Genomic DNA, 23,473 nt, shown 5'->3' with positions numbered 1-23,473 from the left:
ATTTGGAAAATACTGCAAAATTTGGAAAAAGAAGTACAGTCCATCTGGAAAGGCATTCAAAAAACTAACATTTTCTTATGTTACAGTCTTATTCCAAGATGAATTAAATTCATTTTCATCTCTACACCCACGACAATGGCAAAGAAATGATTGAAAATGTTGCAATTTTATTACAAAAATAAAATATTGTAAAATTCTGCACATTTTATACTGTGCTTTACTACTGCCATATATGAGCTACTGTGTAGAGGTCTGGGGAAACACATACAAAAGTAACACACAAACAATAACTATAATACAGAAAAGGGCCATTAGATTAATAAATAATGTGGGGTACAGGGACCATACAAATGCACTCTTTGTCAAAATGCAAGCTATTAAATTCCAAGACTTGGTGAAGCTTAAAACAGCGCAAATAATGTATAAAGTAAGAAATAAACTGCTTCCCAACGAAATCTGTAAATTCTTCATAGAAAGAGAAGATGGGTATAACTTAAGAGGGAAATGGAATTTAAAAATACAAAGTGCTAGAACAACTTTAAGAACTATGTCTATCTCAATTGCAGGAGTTAAATTATGGAACAGTCTAACAGAAGAAATAAAAGACAGTAAAAACATAAAACAGTTTAAAGTAAAATATAAAAACCTAAATTTTAAATAAGTATAAGAATGAAGAAAACGGGGTTAACCCAGGACGGTAATGATGCTGGTAATGGTGTTGTGGTTCTTTTTTGGTTTTTTTGCTTTGGTTTGTTTGTTTTTCCATAACTTGTGTATCTGCAAATATACACCTTCTGTATTTTTCATGTGAAAGAAACTATACTGTGGTGGGGCTTGCTAATTTCTTGTTTTTGATTTATGTATGTTTTGTTTTGCTTTGCTTTACTTTTGTTTCATATGTTGTTTGTTTAATTTAAGACTAAAAAAACAATAATTAAATGAATGAGAGGTAAAACTTGAGGGGGTAGGGACAAATAAGTAAATACTTCTGCCAACTCCTTTTCAAACAAATAATGGAATGATATTTTGTAATGATTGTGAAGGCACATGTTTGAAATGTTTGAAATAAAAATAAACTGAACTGAAATAAGAGTGTGAGTGAAATGCAGGCATCTTAAAATGTTTAATAAAGGAACTTTTGTTGTGAGAAATGTAAAAGCTGTTTTAGCAGCTGTTCTCTCTTTGTTTGGCTGGAGTCAGAGTATTTCTTTAACAGGAGGACATTATTTACACTCAACTCAGCGCAGACACACCGAGGAACCAGGACGGATATAAAAACCAGGAAAAAGAGTTTCAGTGAATGTGGTGTTGAAGGTGTGGAGGTGGATCAAAGTGTCAGAGGAGACTCTGTAAAAGGACAAAGTGCCAGCAGGAGAGTCCACATACACTGCTACTCTGTTAGAGACAGAGGAGGAGGAGGAGGAGATGGGGGTGGACGCGAATTCGGTATTGTGGCAGACACAAACAGGACCATCATTAGTGCAGTACAACCTCCAGGATTTATCATTTTGTCCAAACATACAGTCATTACTGCCTCCTTTCCTTTTGATGCTACTGTAACTCACTGATATATTAACGTCTCCTCTCCACTCGACCTCCCAATAACAGCGACCAGTCAGACCATTTTTACACAGCAGCTGTCTCCAGTGATCAAATCTGTCTGGATGATCCGGATATGACTGAACCTCCTCCACATGTGTCACCTTCCTGTTGTTGTCAGACAGTTGGAGGTTTGTGTTCACTGTGTTTGTGTCGATTGTGAGTTGACAGGAATCTGATGGAGAGAACAAACACAATCGACCTGCAGTTATTGATCCATCATCTGTTCATTGATTGACACTTTGATGATGACTCCTGACATCAGAGATGTAAATGAGCGATGTGACAGTTTGAAGGTGGTTGAATGTGTGCCGCTTTCTTTTCATGAATCACATTAAAAACACACTTACACTTCCTCAGACCTCCATGTCTCAACCATCGGTCTCCAGCAGGCTCCACCCTGAAAGGAGGAGGAGGGTCAGACCAGCACAGTCTCTTTCAGCATGCACACATAGACATTACACAAACTCATACACAAACTATTAGACACTGATAAAGGAACAGTCCAACATTTTCACAAATACACTTCAATCCATAAGTAGATCAAACTGCTGATGATTTGGACTAATCCTGGATCTGTCAGTACACACTGTATTGAATGAAATATGACTGATTCAAACTGTGACCTTCATTATTTTTATATTCCTCTTCTGTTTAGCTGGAAAGGACACCTCCCTGCCATTGCAAATATTTGTGAAAGTTGCTAAAATGCTAAAAGAAAAATGCAAAACTTAGCACTTTACGTTACACATAACATCGTTAAATGTCGCCCTTTCTATCTCTCTCGGGAATTCACTGCGGTCATTGCCTGCACTGTTTATATTCCGACTTATTCCGACACACTGCCTTATGTGAGCTACATGGGGCTCTCACACATCAACAAACACTTCACTAAGATGGCATTTGGAAAATCGGGTCATGCCGCCTGTTTACAAACAAAGGCTAAAGCAGCAACCACCAATCAGGAGGAAGGTCGCTCGCTGGACGGACCAATCAGTGACCGCGCTGCAGGACGGACTGGATGACGCAGACTGGGACATGTTTCGGCGTAGCTCTAATGACATCAACATGTTTACGGAAGCGGTTGGGGGATTTATCGGGAAACTAGCGGACAACACAGGAGAAAGATCTATAATCCGAACATTTCCCAACCAGAAGCCGTGAGTGGATAAAAACATCCGCAACGCTCTGAGATCACGCAGCGCTGCCTACAATGAAGGGCTCGTCTCTGGTAATATGGACCTATACAAGGCTGCAGTTTTATGCTCGCTTCGAAGCCGCAGCAATTAAAACAACAAACGGCTGCGCGCGCTCGGAGTGCACCAGTGAAGACAATGCATTCATCATCACAGAGCATGCCGGGAGGAACACCTTCAGGAGGGTGAACACCAGGAAGGCAGCAGGACCAGATGCAATCCCTGGCTGGGTCCTGAGAGCCTGCGTTGACCAGCTAGCACCGGTGTTCACAGAGATCTTCAACCTCTCCCTGGCCCAAGCTGTGGTTCCCACGTGCTTCAAACAGTCCATTATTGTTCCTGTTCCAAAGAAACAACAGCCCGCTTGCCACAATGACTACCGTCCAGTAGCACTGACTTCAATTGTGATGAAGTGTTTTGAAAGACTGATGAGAGATCACATCACTTCTTCACTTCCTGCCACCATCGACTCACTTCAGTTTGCTTACCGGACTAATCGTTCCACAGACGATGCCATATCTCACCTGCTCCACACATCCCTGAGTCACCTGGACACTGGCAGAGGGAATTATGTTAGGATGCTGTTCGTGGACTACAGTTCAGCATTCAACACAATAATTCCCTCTAAGCTTTTCACCAAGTTGACGGATCTAGGACTCAGCTCATCACTGTGTCAGTGGATCCTCAACTTCCTCACAGACAGACCCCAATCAGTGAGGGTGGGAAAACAAGTCTCCCCCTCCATCTCACTCAGCACTGGAGTGCCTCAGGGCTGTGTTTTAAGCCCCCTGCTGTACTCACTGTACACTTATGACTGTGTAGCCACATCAGACACCACCTCCATTGTCAAGTTTGCTGACGACACTGTTGTTGTGGGCCTGATCTCCGACAACATCGAGACGGCCTACCTGGAGGAGATTAGGAACCTGGAGACCTGGTGCCAGGAGAATAACCTCCTCCTAAACGTCAGTAAGACTAAGGAGCTGATCGTGGACTTCACTACAAAGCAGGCGAGGAATTACAAGCCCCTCACCATCAGCGCCACGCCAGTGGAGAGAGTGGACAGTTTCCGATACCTGGGTGTCCAGATCACTCAGAACCTGTCAAGGTCCTGTCACATCAACACCCTGGTTAAGAGAGCCCGTCAGCGTCTCTTCTTCCTCAGAAGACTTAGAGACTTCCATCTGCCACTGAGGGTGCTCAACTTTTACTCCTGCACTATCAAGAGCGTCCTGACGGGAAACATCTGTACCTGGTTTGGGAACAGCACCAAGCAGGACAGACGAGATGTGCAAAGAGTGGTGCGCTCGGCCAAACACATCATTCAATCAGAGCTCCCTGACCTGCTGTCCATCTACACCAAGCGGTGCAAGACCAAAGCTAGGAAGATTATGATGGACCTCTCCCATCCCAACAATGGACTCTTCTCACTGTTGAGGTCTGGGAAGCGCTTCCGCTCCCTTAAGGCCAAAATAGAGAGAATGAGGAGGAGCTTCTTTCCCCAGGCTATTCGGGCCCTGAACCAGGTGTAGGACTGGACTCTCCCACACACATCACATCACTATAGGACTGGACTCTCACACACATCAGATAACCACACTCACTCTGGTTTTTCTTCATGCACACTTCCTATAATTTATAATCTCTTACTGCAATTTGCACATTTTTACTGTAAATCTGTAAAAAGTTAAATCTGTAAATTTTTTAATAACCTGTAAATTGTAAATGCTGTAAAACCACTGTCATTTAACCCTTTAAGACCTACCATAGAACCAAGTCCGCCAGAGCTTATATTATATTTTTACATGCTGTAGTGCCATTTTTGGGAGCATTTCAAGTTGCTATACATCAATACAACCATTATAACCCAAATTTTAATAGTATGTATGCATTAAGTGCATACTAACTACTTAAATTGCAAAAAAGTGCAATAAACTACAAAAAAAATTTAAAAATCGTTTTTGTTTTTTTAACATATATTTCTAGTTAGAGAAATTTAAGAGGCTTATCCCTCAAAACTGTAAATACAGAAAAGTTGCACAAAGTAGTTTCCCACCACAAGAAATTTATTTTGAGTGCTTTCATAGTTTTATTTTTGAAATACACCAATTTTACATACTGCAGAAAAAAATGAAAATAAATATTGTAATGCAAATTTGCAAAAAAAATGGCATATGCATCAAAATAAACTATTTCCAGCAGTGCAATATGAGTTCTAAGCATCCCAGAAATGATACAGAAAGTCATAAAGTCACAGATAACTTTTAAAAACACCAGTATAGGCTCATGAGGCCCTGAAGTTAAAAAACCCTACATTTCCGTGAAAATGACCGTCACTTCCGGTTTCGGGCAGGTAATGGCGGACATGCGATAGTTCACGCTGACGTCTAGTCCAACGTAGGAAGTGTTACGAACAGCTGATCGGATCGGCAAAGCCTGTTTCTGGAATATTATGTTTTTGTTACTGCAAGCGCTTTTTATGCAATTTTTGCAAAGCTATATGTGGAAGGAAACTGTGAACTAGGGCAAGCTGATGGCATAAGATGTAAGTACAACTCCTCCGCTTTCATATTCAAAAAAAATTATTGCGCTAGCTCACGTGGTTGAAGTGCTACCAGGATTTAAAAATAGTTACGCAAAACAGAGCGTGCCCGCTCTGACCGGTTTTAAAGGGCTGGGGTCCCGGGTATAATTGGCTGTTTTTGACTACTTTTGATTTTACCTCTATATTTCACCTTTAAAATAGGTTTTTCTTGCCTTGTTTGGTATCATTATTTTCAGCACAACCTCAAATATCTGAAATTCGAGTCATTTTTTCATTTTGGTATACTATATTAGCACAGTTGATCTAAATTCAGACAAAAAATTCAAAACCCGAGTAGAAAAAAGTTCTATTTCTTACTGTAAAACCCATAAACATGTTTAACGAATCATTTTCATAACTTGAAATGCAAATAGAAATTGTACATTTCTAAAAATTATGCACAAGTTTTGCAAACAACAAAGTTATATGGTACTATTTACCTAAAAATGCAGCCAAGGCCTCAGGCGTTTTTTTTATATAACCATTTAAATCTATTTACAGAACAAGCAGGTGTTCTGCATCAAATAAGAAGGCACACAAATCATTTGTGCCAGTCCAAAAAATGTAGTTTGTGTTCAGTATAAGACAGAGGAGAACAGCACAGGCCTAAACCCTGCAGGTCTGACAGCAGGAGGTGCATGAGTCCAGTTTTCCATGTGGGAACAGCGTTTACACGCCTTTGACGGCTTTATTTGGAGAAAATGTGAAATTCTAAGCAGTCTAACTGACACAATACAAAACAATAACTACACAACACACTAACTACAGCCTCCAAACATGCTAAACGTCACTAATGTCTCACATATGAAAACTCGCTCTCACTCTGTCTTTCGCTCGCCCACTTTCCGTCACTCGTTTTTAGGGTGTCACTCCTAAAAACTTCCCCTTCTCCCTAAACAACCAAATGTCACATGTTGCCATATCATTTTTTTTGATTGGCTGACATGGTAAACTCTAACACCAATAGGGAAGGGGTGTATTTTCTTTTTCTTTTTTCACTCGCAAGTGCAGTGTTTGCTAGCACTGTCTGTAAAAAACGCAGTTTTTACCGTTCTTCCCGCTGTAAACACCACTGTTTTGTTCAGAAAACAACATCGCGTGTATTTTTTAATCATAACTCTGGTTTTAGGTGGCCCATCGACATAATTCAAAAACTGGTATATAGTTTGAAGTCTGCACTTTCGACCCAAGTTGAAATGGAGACTCTGACTTACTGTAGCTGTGTCGTCTTAAATTGGTCATCTGAGTTTGACACGCCGGCGCATCCGGCGACACCAGAGGGTTAAAATGCACAGTAGAAAAGCACTGAGCAGCACATTTTCACCACACATGAGTGGAAAGAGAAAGGCATGGGGGTCTCCACACCCCTGTTCTCTTTTCGCCTTTGGGGCCGGGGCACCGGCAGGAGGTTGGGCCATCTAGTTGGGGTCTGGGATGCTGGGCCTCCCTGCTGCTGCAGGACCGGGGATGGTCTGATTGTCCCCACCCCAGGGTAAAGGGTAATATCTCCTGGGTCTTGGGGCAGATTGCCCCTCTGGGGGTGATGGTACCTGGAGCTGGGGTATAGCTGACTGGGGTCAGCTGGTGGGTAACAGGCATCTCCGAAAACGTTAGAGTACTTTTGCATATATGTGATGTGTTGATAAATCGAGCAGATATTTGAAGTTTACACAGCAACATTCTCGCCTGAAAATATCTTAAAAGTTTAGGTCTGCAGATGTCTGTGAGCACACAAAGCAGAGATCTGAGCAAGAGCAAATGCCAACAACTCAGCAAGGGGGGCTGTTATTGTGTGTGTATATGGATAATCGCAAACACTGAAATACATTTCTTGCACGCAGAAATGAATTTTGTCCCCTCAATTCAATTCAGTTCAATTCAATTCAATTTTATTTACGTAGCGCCAAATCACAACAACAGTCGCCTCAAGGCCAATTAAACTTTTGTTCACTCAAAATAATTTTGTCCTCAATATAGAAAGGAAATATTTCCAGCTCGTCCTCCTCTATCAGACATTCTCTCCATACCTGAGAGAAGCCAGTCTCCAGCGTGGATCCTTCTGTCCAGCCAACAGCAACCTCATTCCTGAGTGTCCTGGATGATTGTAGCTCAGGTCCAGCTCTCTCAGATGGGAGGGGTTGGAGCTCAGAGCTGAGGCCATATAAGTACAGCCTTCCTCTGTGATCAGACAGCCTGACAGACTGCAGGCACAAAAAAACGGAAATAAATCCAGCTGTGAATGCTGCTGGTAGCAGGCACATGGGGGGAGGGGGGCTAGTACATACTGCTAATGGCATATTAAAAATTAAATTTGCAGGTAATTAAAGAGAAAAGCACATGTAGATTAATTTAATGTAATTAATTTTTAATTTGCAACTAGAAAAGTTACATTTCCTGCAAAAATACAGTGTGAATGCTGTGTAGTGGAAATCGTCTTCCAAAAACAGCTGAAGAAGTATCTGCTGAAAGGAGGTATAGAAGCTAAACTGAGAGCGAGAAAGTTTGCAGTTCACACAATTGGCATTTTACATAGATGCTCCGTATCTCATTGTACAACTGTATAGTGACAGTAAACCCATTCTATTCCATTCTATTTATTAATTTATTTTGTTTGTTTAGTTTTCCAAAGTTATTTTTTGTATTATTTATTTATTTATTTATTTTAATTTAAGAAAGTCAAAAAGGATGGATGCGGAAATGTTTAAAATTCTCATCATGTATTCTGCCTAAAACAAACAATTTCATCAGGGAATAAGGGTTAACATGAATAAATCAAACTCCAATATATATATACATATTCTGTAAATAGCTACAGAATACAGAAAATGAACCAAACTGGAAAGTTTTGTTGATGGAATTAAATAGTTTTGAAATATTGGAGAAGATAAAAGTATAATTTGGGGAAACTATGCTAGGGACTTCCTTTTAGCCTTTGCTGTAATGTCATAGTGTACCTTCCTTTCATTTTTCTAGGTTTATTGCATGACTTTTGAGTCACTGGTGATGTCCCATGTTTAACTTTTAGACTTGGACTTCCCGTTAAATAAAAGGTCCATTTGCTTCCGCTTATCCTTTTCAGGGTCACTGCCATAGGGCAGGGTACACCCTTGACAGGTCTATCTCAGGGCTTACACATAGAGACAAACAACCATTTGCACTCAAAATTCACACCTGTGGCCCATTTAGAATGACCAATTAACCCCACTAACTGCATGTCTTTGGACTGTGGGATGAAGCCCGTAGTACCCGGAAAGAACAATGGAAGCACAGGCAGAACATTCAAACTCCACACAGAAAGGACCCGGTGAGGTGGTGGAATTGATCTCAGGACCCGCTAACCACTGTGCCCATGCTGCTGTAAATAAAAGGTTTTAAGTACATTCACTGTAATTCTGTATGAAACACTTTTTACCAATGAAAAGAAACTGATATGTTATGAATCCAAAATACCTGAAATGTCTCAAAAGACCATTGCTTAAAAAGCATGTTATACACACAGGTTAATGCTCAATTATTATTTTAACAATGATATGAAAATGAACAAATACAAAAAATAATTCAGAGACTAATACACCTGAATATGAATAAAATGTCAATCTAGAATTAAACAATATTTTCTTTGAGCAATAGTATAATCCAGATTATAAATATTTTATTACCAACCCCCTTATACTCCCACGTATTAGATATTTTGTCCTCTGCATTTAACCCATTCACTCATTGATGCAATGGGCAGCTACTAATCCAGCACCTGGGGAGCAGTGTGTAGACACGGTACCTTGCTCGAGGGTACCTCAGGGTAGCTGTTTGGTGGATTTGAACCCCCCACCTTCTAATCATGGGGCGGCCACTCAAACTACTAAGCTATACGTGTCATAGATAATACATTCATAAATGAATAACAAAAAAATAAACCTCACCTGATAGTTTCCAGGGTACAGTTTGGACTCTTCAATCCATCAGACAACAGCTTTATTCCCGAGTCTTTCAGGTCATTGTTACTCAGGTCCAGTTCTCTGAGACTCGAAGACTGGCAGCTGAGAACTGAGCACAGAGCTTCACAGCTTTTCTCTGAGAGGTTACAACTAGACAGTCTGAAAATCAGTAATATTTGTGATCAAATTAAATGACTTATTTTCAACTTACCACAAACAAAAAACAAACAATTCCATGACCACTTCATAAATAAGCATACAACTTGTAATTCATTATCACAATTAATTCTCGCATATTGTACCCTGATGCATTCATCCTTTGTTGGAAACAAACTGCTTTAGCTTCTTCCAAGAATTTTTATTATTGTCTTTATATTTATATTAGTTTTTGGAGAGTAAAAGAAAAGCTCTGTGTCGACTTTGATAATGGTTACATCCACAAACTTTTTAGAGATGCTAAGACTTCCTGCTGCTATAAACTGTATATTGCAGAAATATTTCATCAACAAAAATGTGCATAGATGTTTACTTACAGAGCTTTGTTGGAGGCTTTGACCACTGGCAGCAGCCTCAAAAGAGCCTTCTCTGAAGCGGAGTATTTCTTCAGGTCAAACACATCCAGATCTTTTTGTGATGACAGTAAGATGAAGACCAGAGCTGACCACTGAGCAGGAGACAGTTTATCTGTGGAGAGACTTCCTGAACTCAGGGACTGTTGGATCTCCTCCACTAGAGAACAATCATTCAGTTCATTCAGACAGTGGAACAGATTGATGCTTTTCTCTGCAGACAGATTCTCACTGAGCTTCTCCTTGATGTACTGGACTGTTTCCTGATTGGCCTGGGAGCTACTTCCTGTCTGGGTCAGCAGGCCTTGTAGGAGAATCTGATTGGTCTGCAGTGAAAGACCCAGGAGGAAGCGGAGGAACAAGTCCAGGTGTCCATTTGGACTCTGTAAGGCCTTGTTCACAGCACTCTGGTAGAAGTGTTTCCCTGCAGATTCTCTTATTTCAGACTTCTGGGATGTTGTTTGTTCTTCTTCCAGCAGATTGAGTCCAGAGTTGATGAAGGTCAGATGGACATGAAGAGCAGCCAGAAACTCCTGAACACTCAGATGGATGAAGCAGAACACCTTGTCTTGGTACAGTACTCTCTCCTCTTTAAAGATCTGTGTGAACACTCCTGAGTACACTGAGGTTGCTCTGATATCGATGCCATACTCTGTCAGGTCTGATTCATAGAAGATCAGGTTTCCTTTCTGCAGATGATCAAAAGCCAGTTTTCCCAAGGACTCAATCATCTTCCTGCTCTCTGGACTCCAGTGTGGATCTGTCTCAGCTCCTCCATCATACTTGACCTTCTTCACTTTGGCCTGAACCACCAAGAAGTGGATGTACATCTCAGTCAGGGTCTTGGGCAGCTGTCCCTCCTCTCTGGTTTTCAGCACATCCTCCAGAACTGTAGCAGTGATCCAGCAGAAGACTGGGATGTGGCACATGATGTGGAGGCTTCGTGATGTCTTGATGTGGGAGATGATGGTGCTGATCTGCTTCTTATCTCTAAATCTCTTCCTGAAGTACTCCTCCTTCTGTGGGTCAGTGAACCCTCTGACTTCTGTCACCATGCTGACACAGTCAATAGGAATCTGATTGGCTGCTGCAGGTCGTGTGGTTATCCAAAGACGAGCAGAGGGAAGCAGGTTCCCCCTGATGAGGTTTATCAGCAGCACATCCACTGAGCTGGACTTTCTAGGGTCAGTTAGGATTGTAGTTTTGTGGAAGTCCAGAGGAAGTCGGCACTCATCCAGACCATCAAAGATGAACAGAACCTGGAAGTCTTCAAAGCTGCAGATTCCTGCTTCTTTGGTTTCAGTAAAGAAATGATGAACAAGTTCCACCAAGCTGAACTTTACCTCTTTCACCACATTCAGCTCTCTGAAAGTGAATGGAAATATGAACTGGATGTCCTGGTTGGCTTTGTCTTCAGCCCAGTCGAGGGTGTATTTCCGTGTTAAGACTGTTTTCCCAATGCCAGCCACTCCCTTTGTCACCACTGTTCTGACTGGTTCATCTCTTCCAGGTGAGGCTTTAAAGATGTCTTCTTGTGTGATTATTGCTTCTAGACTGTCTGTTTTAATGGATGCTGTTTCAATCTGTCTGACCTCATGTTCATCATTGACCTTTGCTGTCCCTCCCTCTGTGATGTAGAGCTCTGTGTAGATCTGATTCAGGAGGGTTGGGTTTCCTGCTTTAGCGATCCCCTCAAACACACACTGGAACTTCTTCTTCAGTGCAGATTTAAATTCATGCTGTTGCCACCGTAAGTTCCTAGTGAAGGTTCCTGAGTGACCCAGTACACACACACACACACACACACACACACACACACACACACACACACACAATGAAGGAGTTATGAAGTGCGCATATTTAAAATCTATTTTTGTCTATTTCTTCAGACATTGTTGAACTTTTTAGCAACGTAAATATTTAGAGAGTAATTCTCACTTCTCAGCAAACGCTCAGCAACCGTATTCTGCTTCATTCTCTTCAGGAAGTCCACTGTAATGGTGACAAATGCTTCTCTGCTGCTCTTCCTCTGTTCTTCATCCACACTCTGTAATACATCCTCATAATCACATTGACTCTTAAAACATTGTAGGTCATCTGGACTCAGGTCTGTCTGGATCTTCTTCAGCTCGTTCTTCACAAAAGTGATGATTTTGTCCTCCAGTATCTGGAACAGAATATTTTATGAATGACCCAAACACTTTTCTTACACAGGAGAGAAAAGAAGAATATACAATGAGGTATTTTTCTGGGAATCAGTTTAAATACACTATCCCTCAGTGAAATTCAAACCTTGGCTCTCTAAAAGAAGGGGGAAAAATAAAATCCACATTTTTTCAGAATATTTTCCACATATCTATCTCTTTCTATTACTCTTAAAATCTAAATGTTGTCACTAAAGGTTATTACTCATGTTGTTCATAGGAACAGACTATTCTGTTCCCAAAGTGGGGGCATGCCCCCTTGAGAGGGGGGGGGGGGGGGGGGGGGGGGTGCAGAGACATTGCAGGGTGGGCGCGGTATGACAAATAAAAAATAAAAAGAATGCTTGGATACTGGTACCATAATGGACAGCTTTTTTTTTTGATGGGGCTTCCACACAAATGCAAAGCAGAGGTTGAAGCAGCATCAAATATTCTTCCAAACCAAAGACTAGAACAGTAGCTGCCGTGCCAAGCTAGGTATCCCCGAAAGAATTTGTTTCCCCTGTGTCGGGAGCACACGCTGGGCTGTCCAAATCACAGACAAACAGTATCCCACATGCTTGATTTTTAGTTCACAACCGCTTTTTATAACGACTAACTTCCCCTGAAACTTTGGAGGTTTTAGCTCTTTACAGTAAAGTTTTTGGAGGATAAAAATAATTATCAGGCAAAATGTCCTTTGTTTGTTAAAATAATACAGTCCGATACCACGTGAGAACAATAAATATATAAATTTCTGTTGCAACCCTCAAAATGAATGGTTATGTAATGACACTCGTTTTTCACTTTTTCACAAAACTAAAACGTCACTACTTCCGCGTGTAATTGGCGACATTATTTGAAAAATGTATTGATAGCAGTCTACACAGACACACATACACATATCACTGATCACATCACATCCTCATAGACACACACACATCAGATTTTCTCTGTTACAGACTAGGGATGGGTATCGTTTAGGTTTTATCCGATACCGGTGCCAAATCGGTACTTTTGAAACGGTGCCGGTGCTCAAACGGTGCTCAAACCGGTGCTTAAAGACTGGAGAACACAAAATTGGTCCAAAAACCTCTCATGTTCAGCTGGTTTTTTGTAAAAAGATAACAATGTTAGCCTTTTCTGCAGCTATGGGGCATATATGGTATCACTCTTGGCTGGAAGCAGTGCTTAATCAATGGGAAAAAAACACAAACTTTGTCCAAAAACCTCTCATGTTTAACTGTTTTCCACTTTTTCTTTGGTCATTTTAGCCTTTTTGGCCAGGGTGAAGGGAGTATCTGTCATCAAACAAGAAGACAGCCGCATGTAGCTATGATGATGTAGTTCACCTTACATGCATTAATGTAATAACGTGGTTAGCCTACTCAAAGTAAATTAGCTACTCACGCAGAGAAGAACGGCTGCTGCTGCCATCATCATCCTCATCATTTCTGCTACACTGGCAGGGCTAGGGGCCAGGACTCTCCTCTTCGTGTTTTTGGGGGATATTGCTAACTCCGGTCCGATAACAGGCACCACACCCGCAGTAGATGTGCTCGGTGTGAGGTCTCGCAGCAAGCTATCAAATACGGCGCATTTCTGGGCTTTTAAAAAACGCTATGCGTCGCCAGGTGTTTCATCGGATTTGAGGTGTTACCTCCTTTGACAGTATCACAGTATCAGCTTAAAGCACTTGTTGCAGGCTGCTGAGTTTGCATCTTTTGCTGTGAAGTACAGCCAGACTTTTGACCTCTTCGCCTTGGACATTTTTAATCTGTAGCTCTGCTCTAAAAGAACGCACGTACCTGGCCCCGCCTACTATCCTCGGAAACGTAAAATTATTGGCTAGAAGTGTATCACAGCTCAGGAAAAAAAAGCACCGAAATAAAGCACCGAAATGTGCGCTGCTTTTCGGTCTGGTTACTACCGTTTATGTCAGAACGACACCGGTACCCATCCCTATTACAGACACACATGACACATGTTCACATGTGAGTGTTTTATCTGTTGCATGATTAATGAGATGTTTGTGTGACCACTGAGTTAATAAAAGGCTGCAGGGGAGGCTGGCTCTTTGGAGTTGTCTGGGATTAGGTGAGGAGCTTGCAGCTCCAAGACCCTGGTCCTATCAGCTCCCTCTGCAAGTTAAAATGGATTGAGCTCTGTCTTGCTTTGTTCACGGGAATAAGTCTCTAAACCAGCGGGGCCTGCAAAGTGCAGACCTAACAGTTTACAAAAGGTTTGAAGTGTGGAATAAACTGCAATGGAGTTTGAAAACAAAATGTGTGTGTGTGTGATTGAAGGAGGTGTTTGTGGGGGTGGGGGAGGGGGGGTCCTAGCAAAAACAGTTTGGAAACCACTGCTATAGTCAAACTATAATTTTTATGATCCCTCAGCAGCTGGCTCTACGTAATCCATAGAGTACACTGCATGACATTAAATTGTTATTCAGACCTGAGGAGCCTAGATGTTCCCAATGCACCCTTAACTTTGAAATACTAAATATTAATATTATTACTTCATCATCATATTTCCACATACAAAATATTATTTATCATTCCCCGCAGTCGACAATACTACTGTTCTTATACTAGCTCTGGTTGTATTCCCAATGGATTATTATAGTTTATCCTTTCTAGATTATAGAGACATTTGTTTGATAGACTTCAGCTGGTGCAAAATACAGCTGCTTCTGTCATTAATAGAACCCATTAGTGCTGTCCTTCAACCACTTCACTGGCTTCCTGTGAAAAATCACACTGATTTTAGATTCAGCTTCTTACTTCAAAGTCTCTCCATAAAGTCACACCTCCATATCTGATCTTCCTCATATCACCACTCCTTCCCGTTCTCAAAGATCATCCTCTTTGGTTACTGTTATTTTTTCCATCTGCTCATATTACCCTTAAGTGCTTTCGGCTGAGTGTCCACTGGAACTTACTCCCACACCACATTCACAACATTAGTTTTCGCACTGAAGTTGCCTTAAAACACGTCTTTTTAAACTTGCCTTTTCTGATTCTGATTCTTTTCTGATTGATTTATTATTTAATGTTATGTAGTATGTTCTCTTTCAAGTGTTATTAGCGATACTGTGATTGGTTTATTTAATTGCTTGTAAGGCTTACTCGATTGATTGAAAGGCGCTTTTAAATAAAATGTTATTTTATTGCATTCATTAATTTTGGCCTGCTGAGCTCCAAAAGTGTAGGCTTTTTTTTTTTTTCTAAAATACTGAGACATACTTGATATTTGCCGATGTATTTGCAGTTTAGTGGAGGCAGAAATCTGACCACAACATTCTCTTCAAAGGAAAGCTCGCTCTACCTTCTGAGCCAGAACCCAGCATGGAGATGACTGTGAACAGAATAGATGTAAAAATAGTTGTTGTACAAGTACAGACCATAAATATAGAGTCCAGGTCTGTTTGATGCTGCTGGGTAGACTGACCACTGGGAACCTTTGAGCTCTGCTGGTCCACTCTGTGGAGATATCATAAAGAGTCAGAATAATAACATGACATTATAAATTAAAATGCAACCTGCTGGTCCTGTGAACTAAAAAAATAAAATACATTAAAAAAAAACATAAAGAAAAAACATTCCAATTAGGGCTGGGCCAAATCATACCGTTCACGGTAATACCAGTATAATGTTGGGCAACGATAAGAAAATGAAATATCGCGATAGAATATGGGCAAAACGCGCATGCGCAGTGCCTTTTTTTTTTTCATACGCACATGGCGGAAAAAGCATGGTGGCAACAGAGAATGAGAAGGGTGAAAGTAGATCGTTGAATGAAATGGATGAATCAGAATTGGTTTGTAAAAATGCTGCAGCTTCAGTGGTGTGGAACTGGTTTAGCGTTCGTCCGTCAGATACACAACAAAGCACAATTTTTGGTAGAGCATGCTAGCGGGCCGTCATTATGACCGTGTTTTTTGGAAAATACGGCACACTTAAAATCAATCCTTTGATTTTTCTTAAAATCGACAGTACCCCTTATAATCTCGTGTGCCTTATGTATGAATTCTGGTTGTGTTTACTGACCTCAAAACGATTTTATGTCGTACACGGCGCTTGAAAATCTGTCAAATGTTTTAGTACTACTTTGCTAAGCTACAAACCTGCACCGCTTAATGGATTGTCGAAGCATTTCGGCTATCGTAAGCAGGAGCCTCGCGGAGTGATACGTACTGTGCTTCAACATAATATTACCGTATTGTGTGTGTATAACCTCTTTGTAAGTTTTGTGGATATTATACATGGTTATGCTGAGGACATGTCGGCCAATTTCCACTGGAAATGCCTTTTGGTTAAACTGTCAGCAAGGAATTTGCATTTGTACTGTTAATTTTTATATAACTTTAATGCACATAAAAAAACAGCTGCTCGTTTAAGTGAAAATAAATTGGCTTTTTTTGCACTAATAAAGTTGTGGAGTTGTAAAGTATTTTGTCTTGTGTCAATTATATCGTCAGTTATATCGGTATCGCAAATTTTCAAATGTATATCGTGATAAATATTTTTGGTCATATCGCCCTGCTCTAATTCCAATTTGGTAATGCCTGGCACTCTGATGATATCATATCTGACAGAAAGCCATCATGTCATTTCTCTTATCTTAACATTCTCTTGTTATTGTAATATTCTCTTGATATCTGACAATGGGTTAACACCCTAGCAACATGCAACTCCAGTCACTGTATGAATCCAAACTCTGATAATAAAAGATGAACAGTGATTTTCGGTTTTGTAAAAATACTGTTAACAAAAAAAATGGCTATTAAAAAATATGAAAAGCATTCAATATTTTCAAAGAATTTGCCATAAAACTATGAAATCTCAGACCGTTCTCACTACCGAAGCATAACATACCGACGATTTGTCACATGCCGAGGCGTCCCATGGCAACGCAAAAGGTAACCTTCTGCGTTCCTATGATAGGCGCTGGGTTGTGGATGGAATCCAATAGAATGACACTCCTGGTAGTAACACACATCAGCCGTGTATTCTGGCTCTAACCGTAACCGAACCATAACCTTATCTCTAACCTTAACCTTAATCATGTTAGATAGTGTTTTCCAAAGTGATTCATGATGAGAAAGTAAAATAAATGTGCAGATTCAGTCCAAATAGTTCTCATGTTTCCTCATTTTTCCAAACACGTAACATAGAAACATGTTGGGTGGCCAAAAGCATAACATACCGACGATTTGTCAAATAGCGTAGTATGTTATGCGTTGGGAGTGAGAATGTGTTGGAGAACTTGTCAAAGACAGCAAGAGCAGCACCACTGATTTCAGTGTTTTTTGTATGTCTGGAATGTTACGGCAAACCACTTCTTAAACAGAGCTGGCTGCTTTTTCATTATTTTTTTGCATTTCTGCACACAGACATCAGCAGGGTACCTGATCACAAGCAGGGCATAGGTGTTTATAATCCGTATCTTGTTCATATCACTCAGTTGACTCCTCAGGACTTGCCTGACCCTTTGCAGGTACTTGGTGGTTGCAGCTGTCCTGGTGGCCTCTTCATGGTTCCCATTTGTCTGGGGGATCCCCAGGTACTTGTAGCTGTCTTCAAGCTCTACAATGTTACCTTCCAGTAGTTCGATCTCTTCAATTCTGACTACCTTCCCTCACTTTGTTGTCATCCAACTATACTTCTTCAGTCCCAACAACTGTAAATGTATATCAGGTAACTTGAAATCCACTGAGGGCTTACACAGACAGGCTGGAGCTGAGAGGTTCACTCTACAGCAGTGTGGAAAGTTCCTCCCTACACCTTTTGAAGCAAAGCACAAAGGAGACACCTGCTGGAGCAGCTGGAGTCCTACAGACACTCAGCTACTTCACTACAGAAACACCTCCTACAACATCCATTCTTTACACTCTGACTGCTGTGTTTGTGGAAACAGTCCAACACACACAAAAAGAGCTGAGCTGACATTAAACATGATGGAGGATTTATTCACAAACACTGAGTCACAAAAACATTTAGACACAAATTACCTCTCTGGGGGAGGACACACTGATTTGAAGTCAATATGATCATGCTTTGACTGGTCACTCTGTAAGGACACACGGCTGGGTGGAGGTCCAGGTTGGTTCCTGTGAATCATGATGGAGCAGTGATGTGAGTGCTGCGCTGTGACATGGAGAAGAGTCATGGACAGTTAGAGATGGTCATCTCACCTCTGAGCTTTGGTTTGGCTCTCATGTTCCCCACACAGAGTGGTTTTAGAGGGAGGGACTCCCTCCTCTCTGTCCTCACACTGATCCATGCTGCTGAATTCACACCCACATCAGCTCACACACACTTTCTACTTTCACCTGCAGAGGAAACAAATCATTCATGTACACATCAACTGAAATCCTCCTTCCCATTATTTGTGGTGTCCAAATATCAGCTGCTTCTTTTCTGCTTCATCTCAGTGTCAGCTGGATGCAGTCAGACAGCAGTGTGAGGCAGAGGAAGCTGCCATCAGCTGCTCTACTTCTACTATCAGTCCACTAGATGGAGCCATGAAGCACACACGACGCATTCACTGACAATAAGAAAAATAAGAAGTCACAGAGACTGCAGCGTGTTGTGCGCTCTGCTGAGAAGGTGATTGGCTGCAGACTCCCATCTCTGCAGGACCTGTGCACCTCCAGGACACTGGGGCGTGCAGCTCGGATCTCAGCTGCCCCTTCTCACCCTGGACCCTGCTCCCCTCAGGCAGGAGGCTCCGGTCCATTCGCACCAGAACCTCTCGCCACGAGAACAGTTTCTTCCCCTCTGCTGTTGGACACATGAACAATAACCGTATGACTGTTCCCACCACTAACACATGACCCTACGCTGTGTTCACTGCATCATTCCATGTTTGGCACTGATCACCACCTGCACTCATGTATATATCCTTCTACTTAGCACTTTTAATTCTTATTCTTATTTGTATTTTCATGTCTATTTAAGCGTTTATGACAGTATGTTTGCACTGAAGCACCGCAGCAATTTCCTAATGTTGTAAACCTGCTCAACATTTGGCAATAAAACCCTTTCTGATTCTGATTCTGATTTAATTCTGTAATTTCAGGATAATTGAGGATAGCAAAGAAAAGGAAGGAGGGGGAGGCAGATTTTAACAATAACAGCAGTTTGTTTTCATTTTCCGTTGACTGTGTAGCTTTTATTTAAAGATGAGGTTAAGTTTAGGGGTTACAGGTCTTTCTCCAGTACTGCCTCCCTTCTCCACAGAAGCTGGAGGTGGCAGAGTTAAAGACTAAGATTTTCATTGGGAGTGACTGACAGAATTAGAAATGAGTATATCAGACAAACAGCTGAGGTCAAACACTTAGGACAGACAGTGAGACTGTTGTCTGGGCTTTGGCTTAAATCATGTCTGTGTAAACAGAAATCAATAACTCTTATTTGGTATTATTACATAAAATAAGATTCTAATTTTTAATATTAAACCTTACTAAAACATATTTAAAAATACTACATCCATGTTATTTATTTCAAACATGTTTTCAGTAATTTAATATAATAATTTTGTTTTGTCTAATTAAGTCAGTCTGAATATCAAATCCAGCAACCTTTGTGTTGCTGTCATAACTACTTCCTCTTGAAACAGATGCAATATTTGTAACAAAGGTAACAGGTTTAATTCAGTTCTATAGTTAATGTCTATACCCACCTGCACTGTAATTATAAAGATCCTAAACCTCCAACAGCTGCTGACACTATAACTGGCTATGGTCAAACAGATGTGTCAGTCTGACAGCAGTTACTGTGGTGCAGCAGCTCCTTTCCACCTACTCCACAGACTAATGGAGACAGGAAAATCACTCTGGATTCAACTGATGAACAGATCAAATCAGTTTACAGCCATGGAGCTGACACGTGTCACATTTACTAAATCCTGAAATCTCATGAATGAAAAATTCCACTAACAACTTTTCCCTCATGTACAGTATGTCACCAAAGTGAGTACACACCTCACATGTTTGTAAATATTTTATTATATCATTTCATGGGACAACATTGAAGATATGACACTTTATACGATGTAAAGTACTCCGTGTACAGCTTGTATAACACAGCCATTATTGCCTAGACCGCTAGAAACAAAAGTGAGTACAATAGAAAGACCTCGAGGGTGAGAACTTTAAATTAACACTGTGGCAGGTACATACGCATATTTAAATGATTTCAGTCACTAACAGACAAAACAAGGAAGACATCTGTGGTGGCTGAAACCCCCACCTGAAACATATCCACAGCCAGCAGAGTTATAGTTTTTTTTTTTTAATGTCTAATTAGCTTTTACTTGTATTTCTTTTTCACTTTGTGTTTTTAAATGGTAAAAAAGTTTAGTTTCAGTTAGTTTGCTTGTTTCAGTTTATATTTCATGTTTTATTCATTATTGTATTTATGGTGTATGTCAGAGGCTAGACTGATTTAGATTAATGCCCATTTTATAACAAAACTGAACACTAACAGGACATTTCACAATAACTTTTGTGTGTTTTGTAACACTTCTTCCTGTTGGAGTGGAGCCAACAGTTTGTGACGCAGTATTTTAAAGACTGACATATTGAATCTATATCTAACACACATCTACAGAAAATATTCATTTACAAATCCCGCTGCTGTCCCTGTAATATAAACACCGGGAACGCAGAGGTTCAAGCTCAGGGCCCTGTTTCAGGAAGCCGGTTTGGAAAACTCAGAGTGAAAAACGACACTCACGGTTGAGTAACCCCGAACTGTCCAACTCGGAATATTCCGTTTCAGAAAGGCTGATAACAATTAGTTCAGTCAACGCGGAGTTGCTTTAACCCCAAGTGAAGCGCGCGGACGAGGATACATAAAGCCCTGATAAGCGGAGCACAGATTAAGCGAGTCACCATGGAGACGGAGGGAAAGAAGGCGCGGTCAATGTATTTCACAGCGCTTGAGGCCGAAATTCTGATGGCAGCATATGCCGATAACATGCAAATTCCGCGGAAAAAAGTAACACAGCCACAGCTGCAAAAGCATGCATGGCAAAACATAGCCGACAGAGTCAATGCGTGAGTGTTAATTTAAACATTGATCGAGGGATTTCCACCCATTTAACACGTTATTTTATCATATGTTATTTTATTTGTTATTTTATACATTTTATTTTGTGATGTGATGTGAGCGCAGGTGCAACCCAACAGGCCCCAAACGTGCCTGGCAGCAAGTAAAAATGAAATATAAAAATATAGTCCAAACAGGTAAGGTGTAATTGTATTATGAGCCATAGTGCTTGGTCTGTTTGTCCCATGTAAATCAATTGCAGTTAGAGGCTACATTAATTTTCTTTCTGTAAGCACTTATTGAAATTATCTGAGCACATTACAAGTACATATTTGCTTACTCTGTATGCTCAAATGTGGCCCGTTATAGCCAACAGAAAAAAAGCGGAGGCCCGAAAAACAGGTGGGGGTCCTCCACCACCACCACTCACAGAGGCTGAGCAGTTGGCCCTCAGCCAAAACAGTGGGCGCCCTGTGGCCGAAGGCATCTCTGCGGGGACATCCTCTGAGTCAATAACCCCGCAAGACACAAGTGCCTACATAAGGGGTAAATTCAAAATAATACATGATGTGCATACATCCTTTCTTCACAGTCACCTTTGCAGTGCTACTCATTCATTTGATAAACTCTTTACCATAATGAATTATTTTGTAGTGAAGTTATTTTCCGACTGATTTTGCCTTCCCTCAGCCTTGGTTGTCTTTGAGAGCATAATGACAATGAAGTGTAAGGTGCTTGGTATGTTTGTTAATTGCCATTTGGTCCCTTGTAAGTTATAAGTGACCTGTATAAACCTCATATTCTATCAGTTGATGGTGATGGTGTACTGCATCTGGTGCAGCCTCCTGTTGAGCCAGACCAACATGCAGTTGTGAGTAATACTCCACAGATTATATGAGTTTACAGTAGAACAGCAATGTTGTCTATTTCTTTACTACAGGAAAATAATGAAGAAACATTGACAGCTGTTACAGAGGAGGAAGCAACAGAGACACTTTATGAGGTTTACATCTTTTAATACTTTGTGTACAGGAAATACAGGCGACCAATAAAGCCAGTTGAACAAAAAATCTGTTTATTCTTCTTTCAACATGTTGAGGTGATGGGTCAAAAGAAATGATTGTGACATATGGTGTCTCTGACTGCTCTTCCATCTTGTATGTCCGTGGGAGGGTCAGGATGTTCATGGTTTGGATCACTGCTGATGTTTGGTTCAGAAGGACAGTGTTCTCCTCTAATTGTGGCAATGTTGTGAAGAATCACACATGCCACAATAATGTCACATGCCCTTTCTGGGGTGACCCTGAGTCTTTGCAGGCACTGGAACCGGGCCTTAAGCATTCCGATAGTCATTTCAATTCTGGCTCTTGTCCTGCAATTAGCCAGATTATATCGCTGCTGTGGGCCCGGTTCAGGGTCAGGGTAAGGGGTAAGCAAATAGGGTAAACATGGATACCCCCTATCACCAAGCAAGTAGCCAGTGAACTCTCCTAAGACAGAAGGATACACTTCAGTTCAAATGTCCCTGAAGCAATTGGTCTTTATATATTTTAAAGTATTCTCAACTCACCATGTCCAAATTTTGTGCTCAGTGTACATTCACGGAATATTTGTGAGTCATGGACAGAGCCTGGCCACTTGGCTTCCACATTTGTGATAATGTTGGCAGCATCACATATGATCTTCACAGTGCAGAGAACACAAATTAGCATCCATTACTATAATGAAATAATTTGTTAGTTTGACATGCTACAGGGAACTATGTACCTGTACATTAATGCTGTGGAAAGACTTCCTGTTCACATAGTCTCCTTCATTTACTGAAGGAGCAATGATTGGAATGTGAGTGCCATCTGTACAGCCAATCACGCCTGGGAACCCTGAAAATAAATGTAAAATTTAAGTAGTAGTCCAAGTATCACCACATCATACATTAAGTTTTGGTCATCCTGATACCTGCAATTTTGTGGCATCCCTCTTTGATAAATCTTGTGGGTCTGTGACCGGGGAACACCACAGACGAGTACAGGAGACGTTTCAGTGCAACTGTAACATTCCTGACTGCCCGACAGACGGTAGCCTTGGAAACGTGCTCAGCGTCACCAATATTATACAGAAAGCTCCCGTTTGCAAGAAACCGAAGTGCAATACAAATAATATGTACAGAACTGAGAGCATGTCCGCGATGTGTCACATGCGTAATATATGGCCTGAGGATGTTATCCAAATAAATTATAGATTGTGCTGAGAAACGGTAACGTTCGCACAGAAAATCATCAGGAAATGATAAAATGTCCAAACGCGCTCTGATCACTCTCTCCCGGCGGAGAGCTCTGCGGAGAATTTGG

The 23,473-nt window shown here is 41.0% G+C and overlaps 1 protein-coding gene across 1 annotated transcript; it reads right to left on the bottom strand.

Annotated features, from left to right (window-relative positions):
• Positions 1–1,052: 1,052 nt before the first annotated feature.
• Positions 1,053–18,403, bottom strand: LOC146673396 (protein NLRC3-like). The gene is made up of 9 exons (XM_085402077.1): positions 18,266–18,403; positions 18,083–18,181; positions 15,473–15,551; positions 11,822–12,050; positions 9,848–11,654; positions 9,300–9,473; positions 7,407–7,580; positions 1,950–1,999; positions 1,053–1,774 (listed from the first exon to the last, which is right to left on the bottom strand). The coding sequence occupies exons 1-9, from the start codon at positions 18,352–18,354 to the stop codon at positions 1,239–1,241; spliced, it is 3,237 nt and encodes a 1,078-aa protein (XP_085258203.1). The 5' UTR covers positions 18,355–18,403; the 3' UTR covers positions 1,053–1,238.
• Positions 18,404–23,473: the final 5,070 nt, after the last annotated feature.

Source organism: Rhamphochromis longiceps, linkage group LG3, assembly GCF_057381845.1.
Source record: "Rhamphochromis longiceps isolate RC_006_pf linkage group LG3, R_longiceps_female_GT1.1, whole genome shotgun sequence".
NCBI lineage: Eukaryota > Metazoa > Chordata > Actinopteri > Cichliformes > Cichlidae > Rhamphochromis > Rhamphochromis longiceps.
The sequence above is the reverse complement of the archived record's forward strand: the minus strand, read 5'-3'. Positions and strand labels throughout refer to the sequence as shown.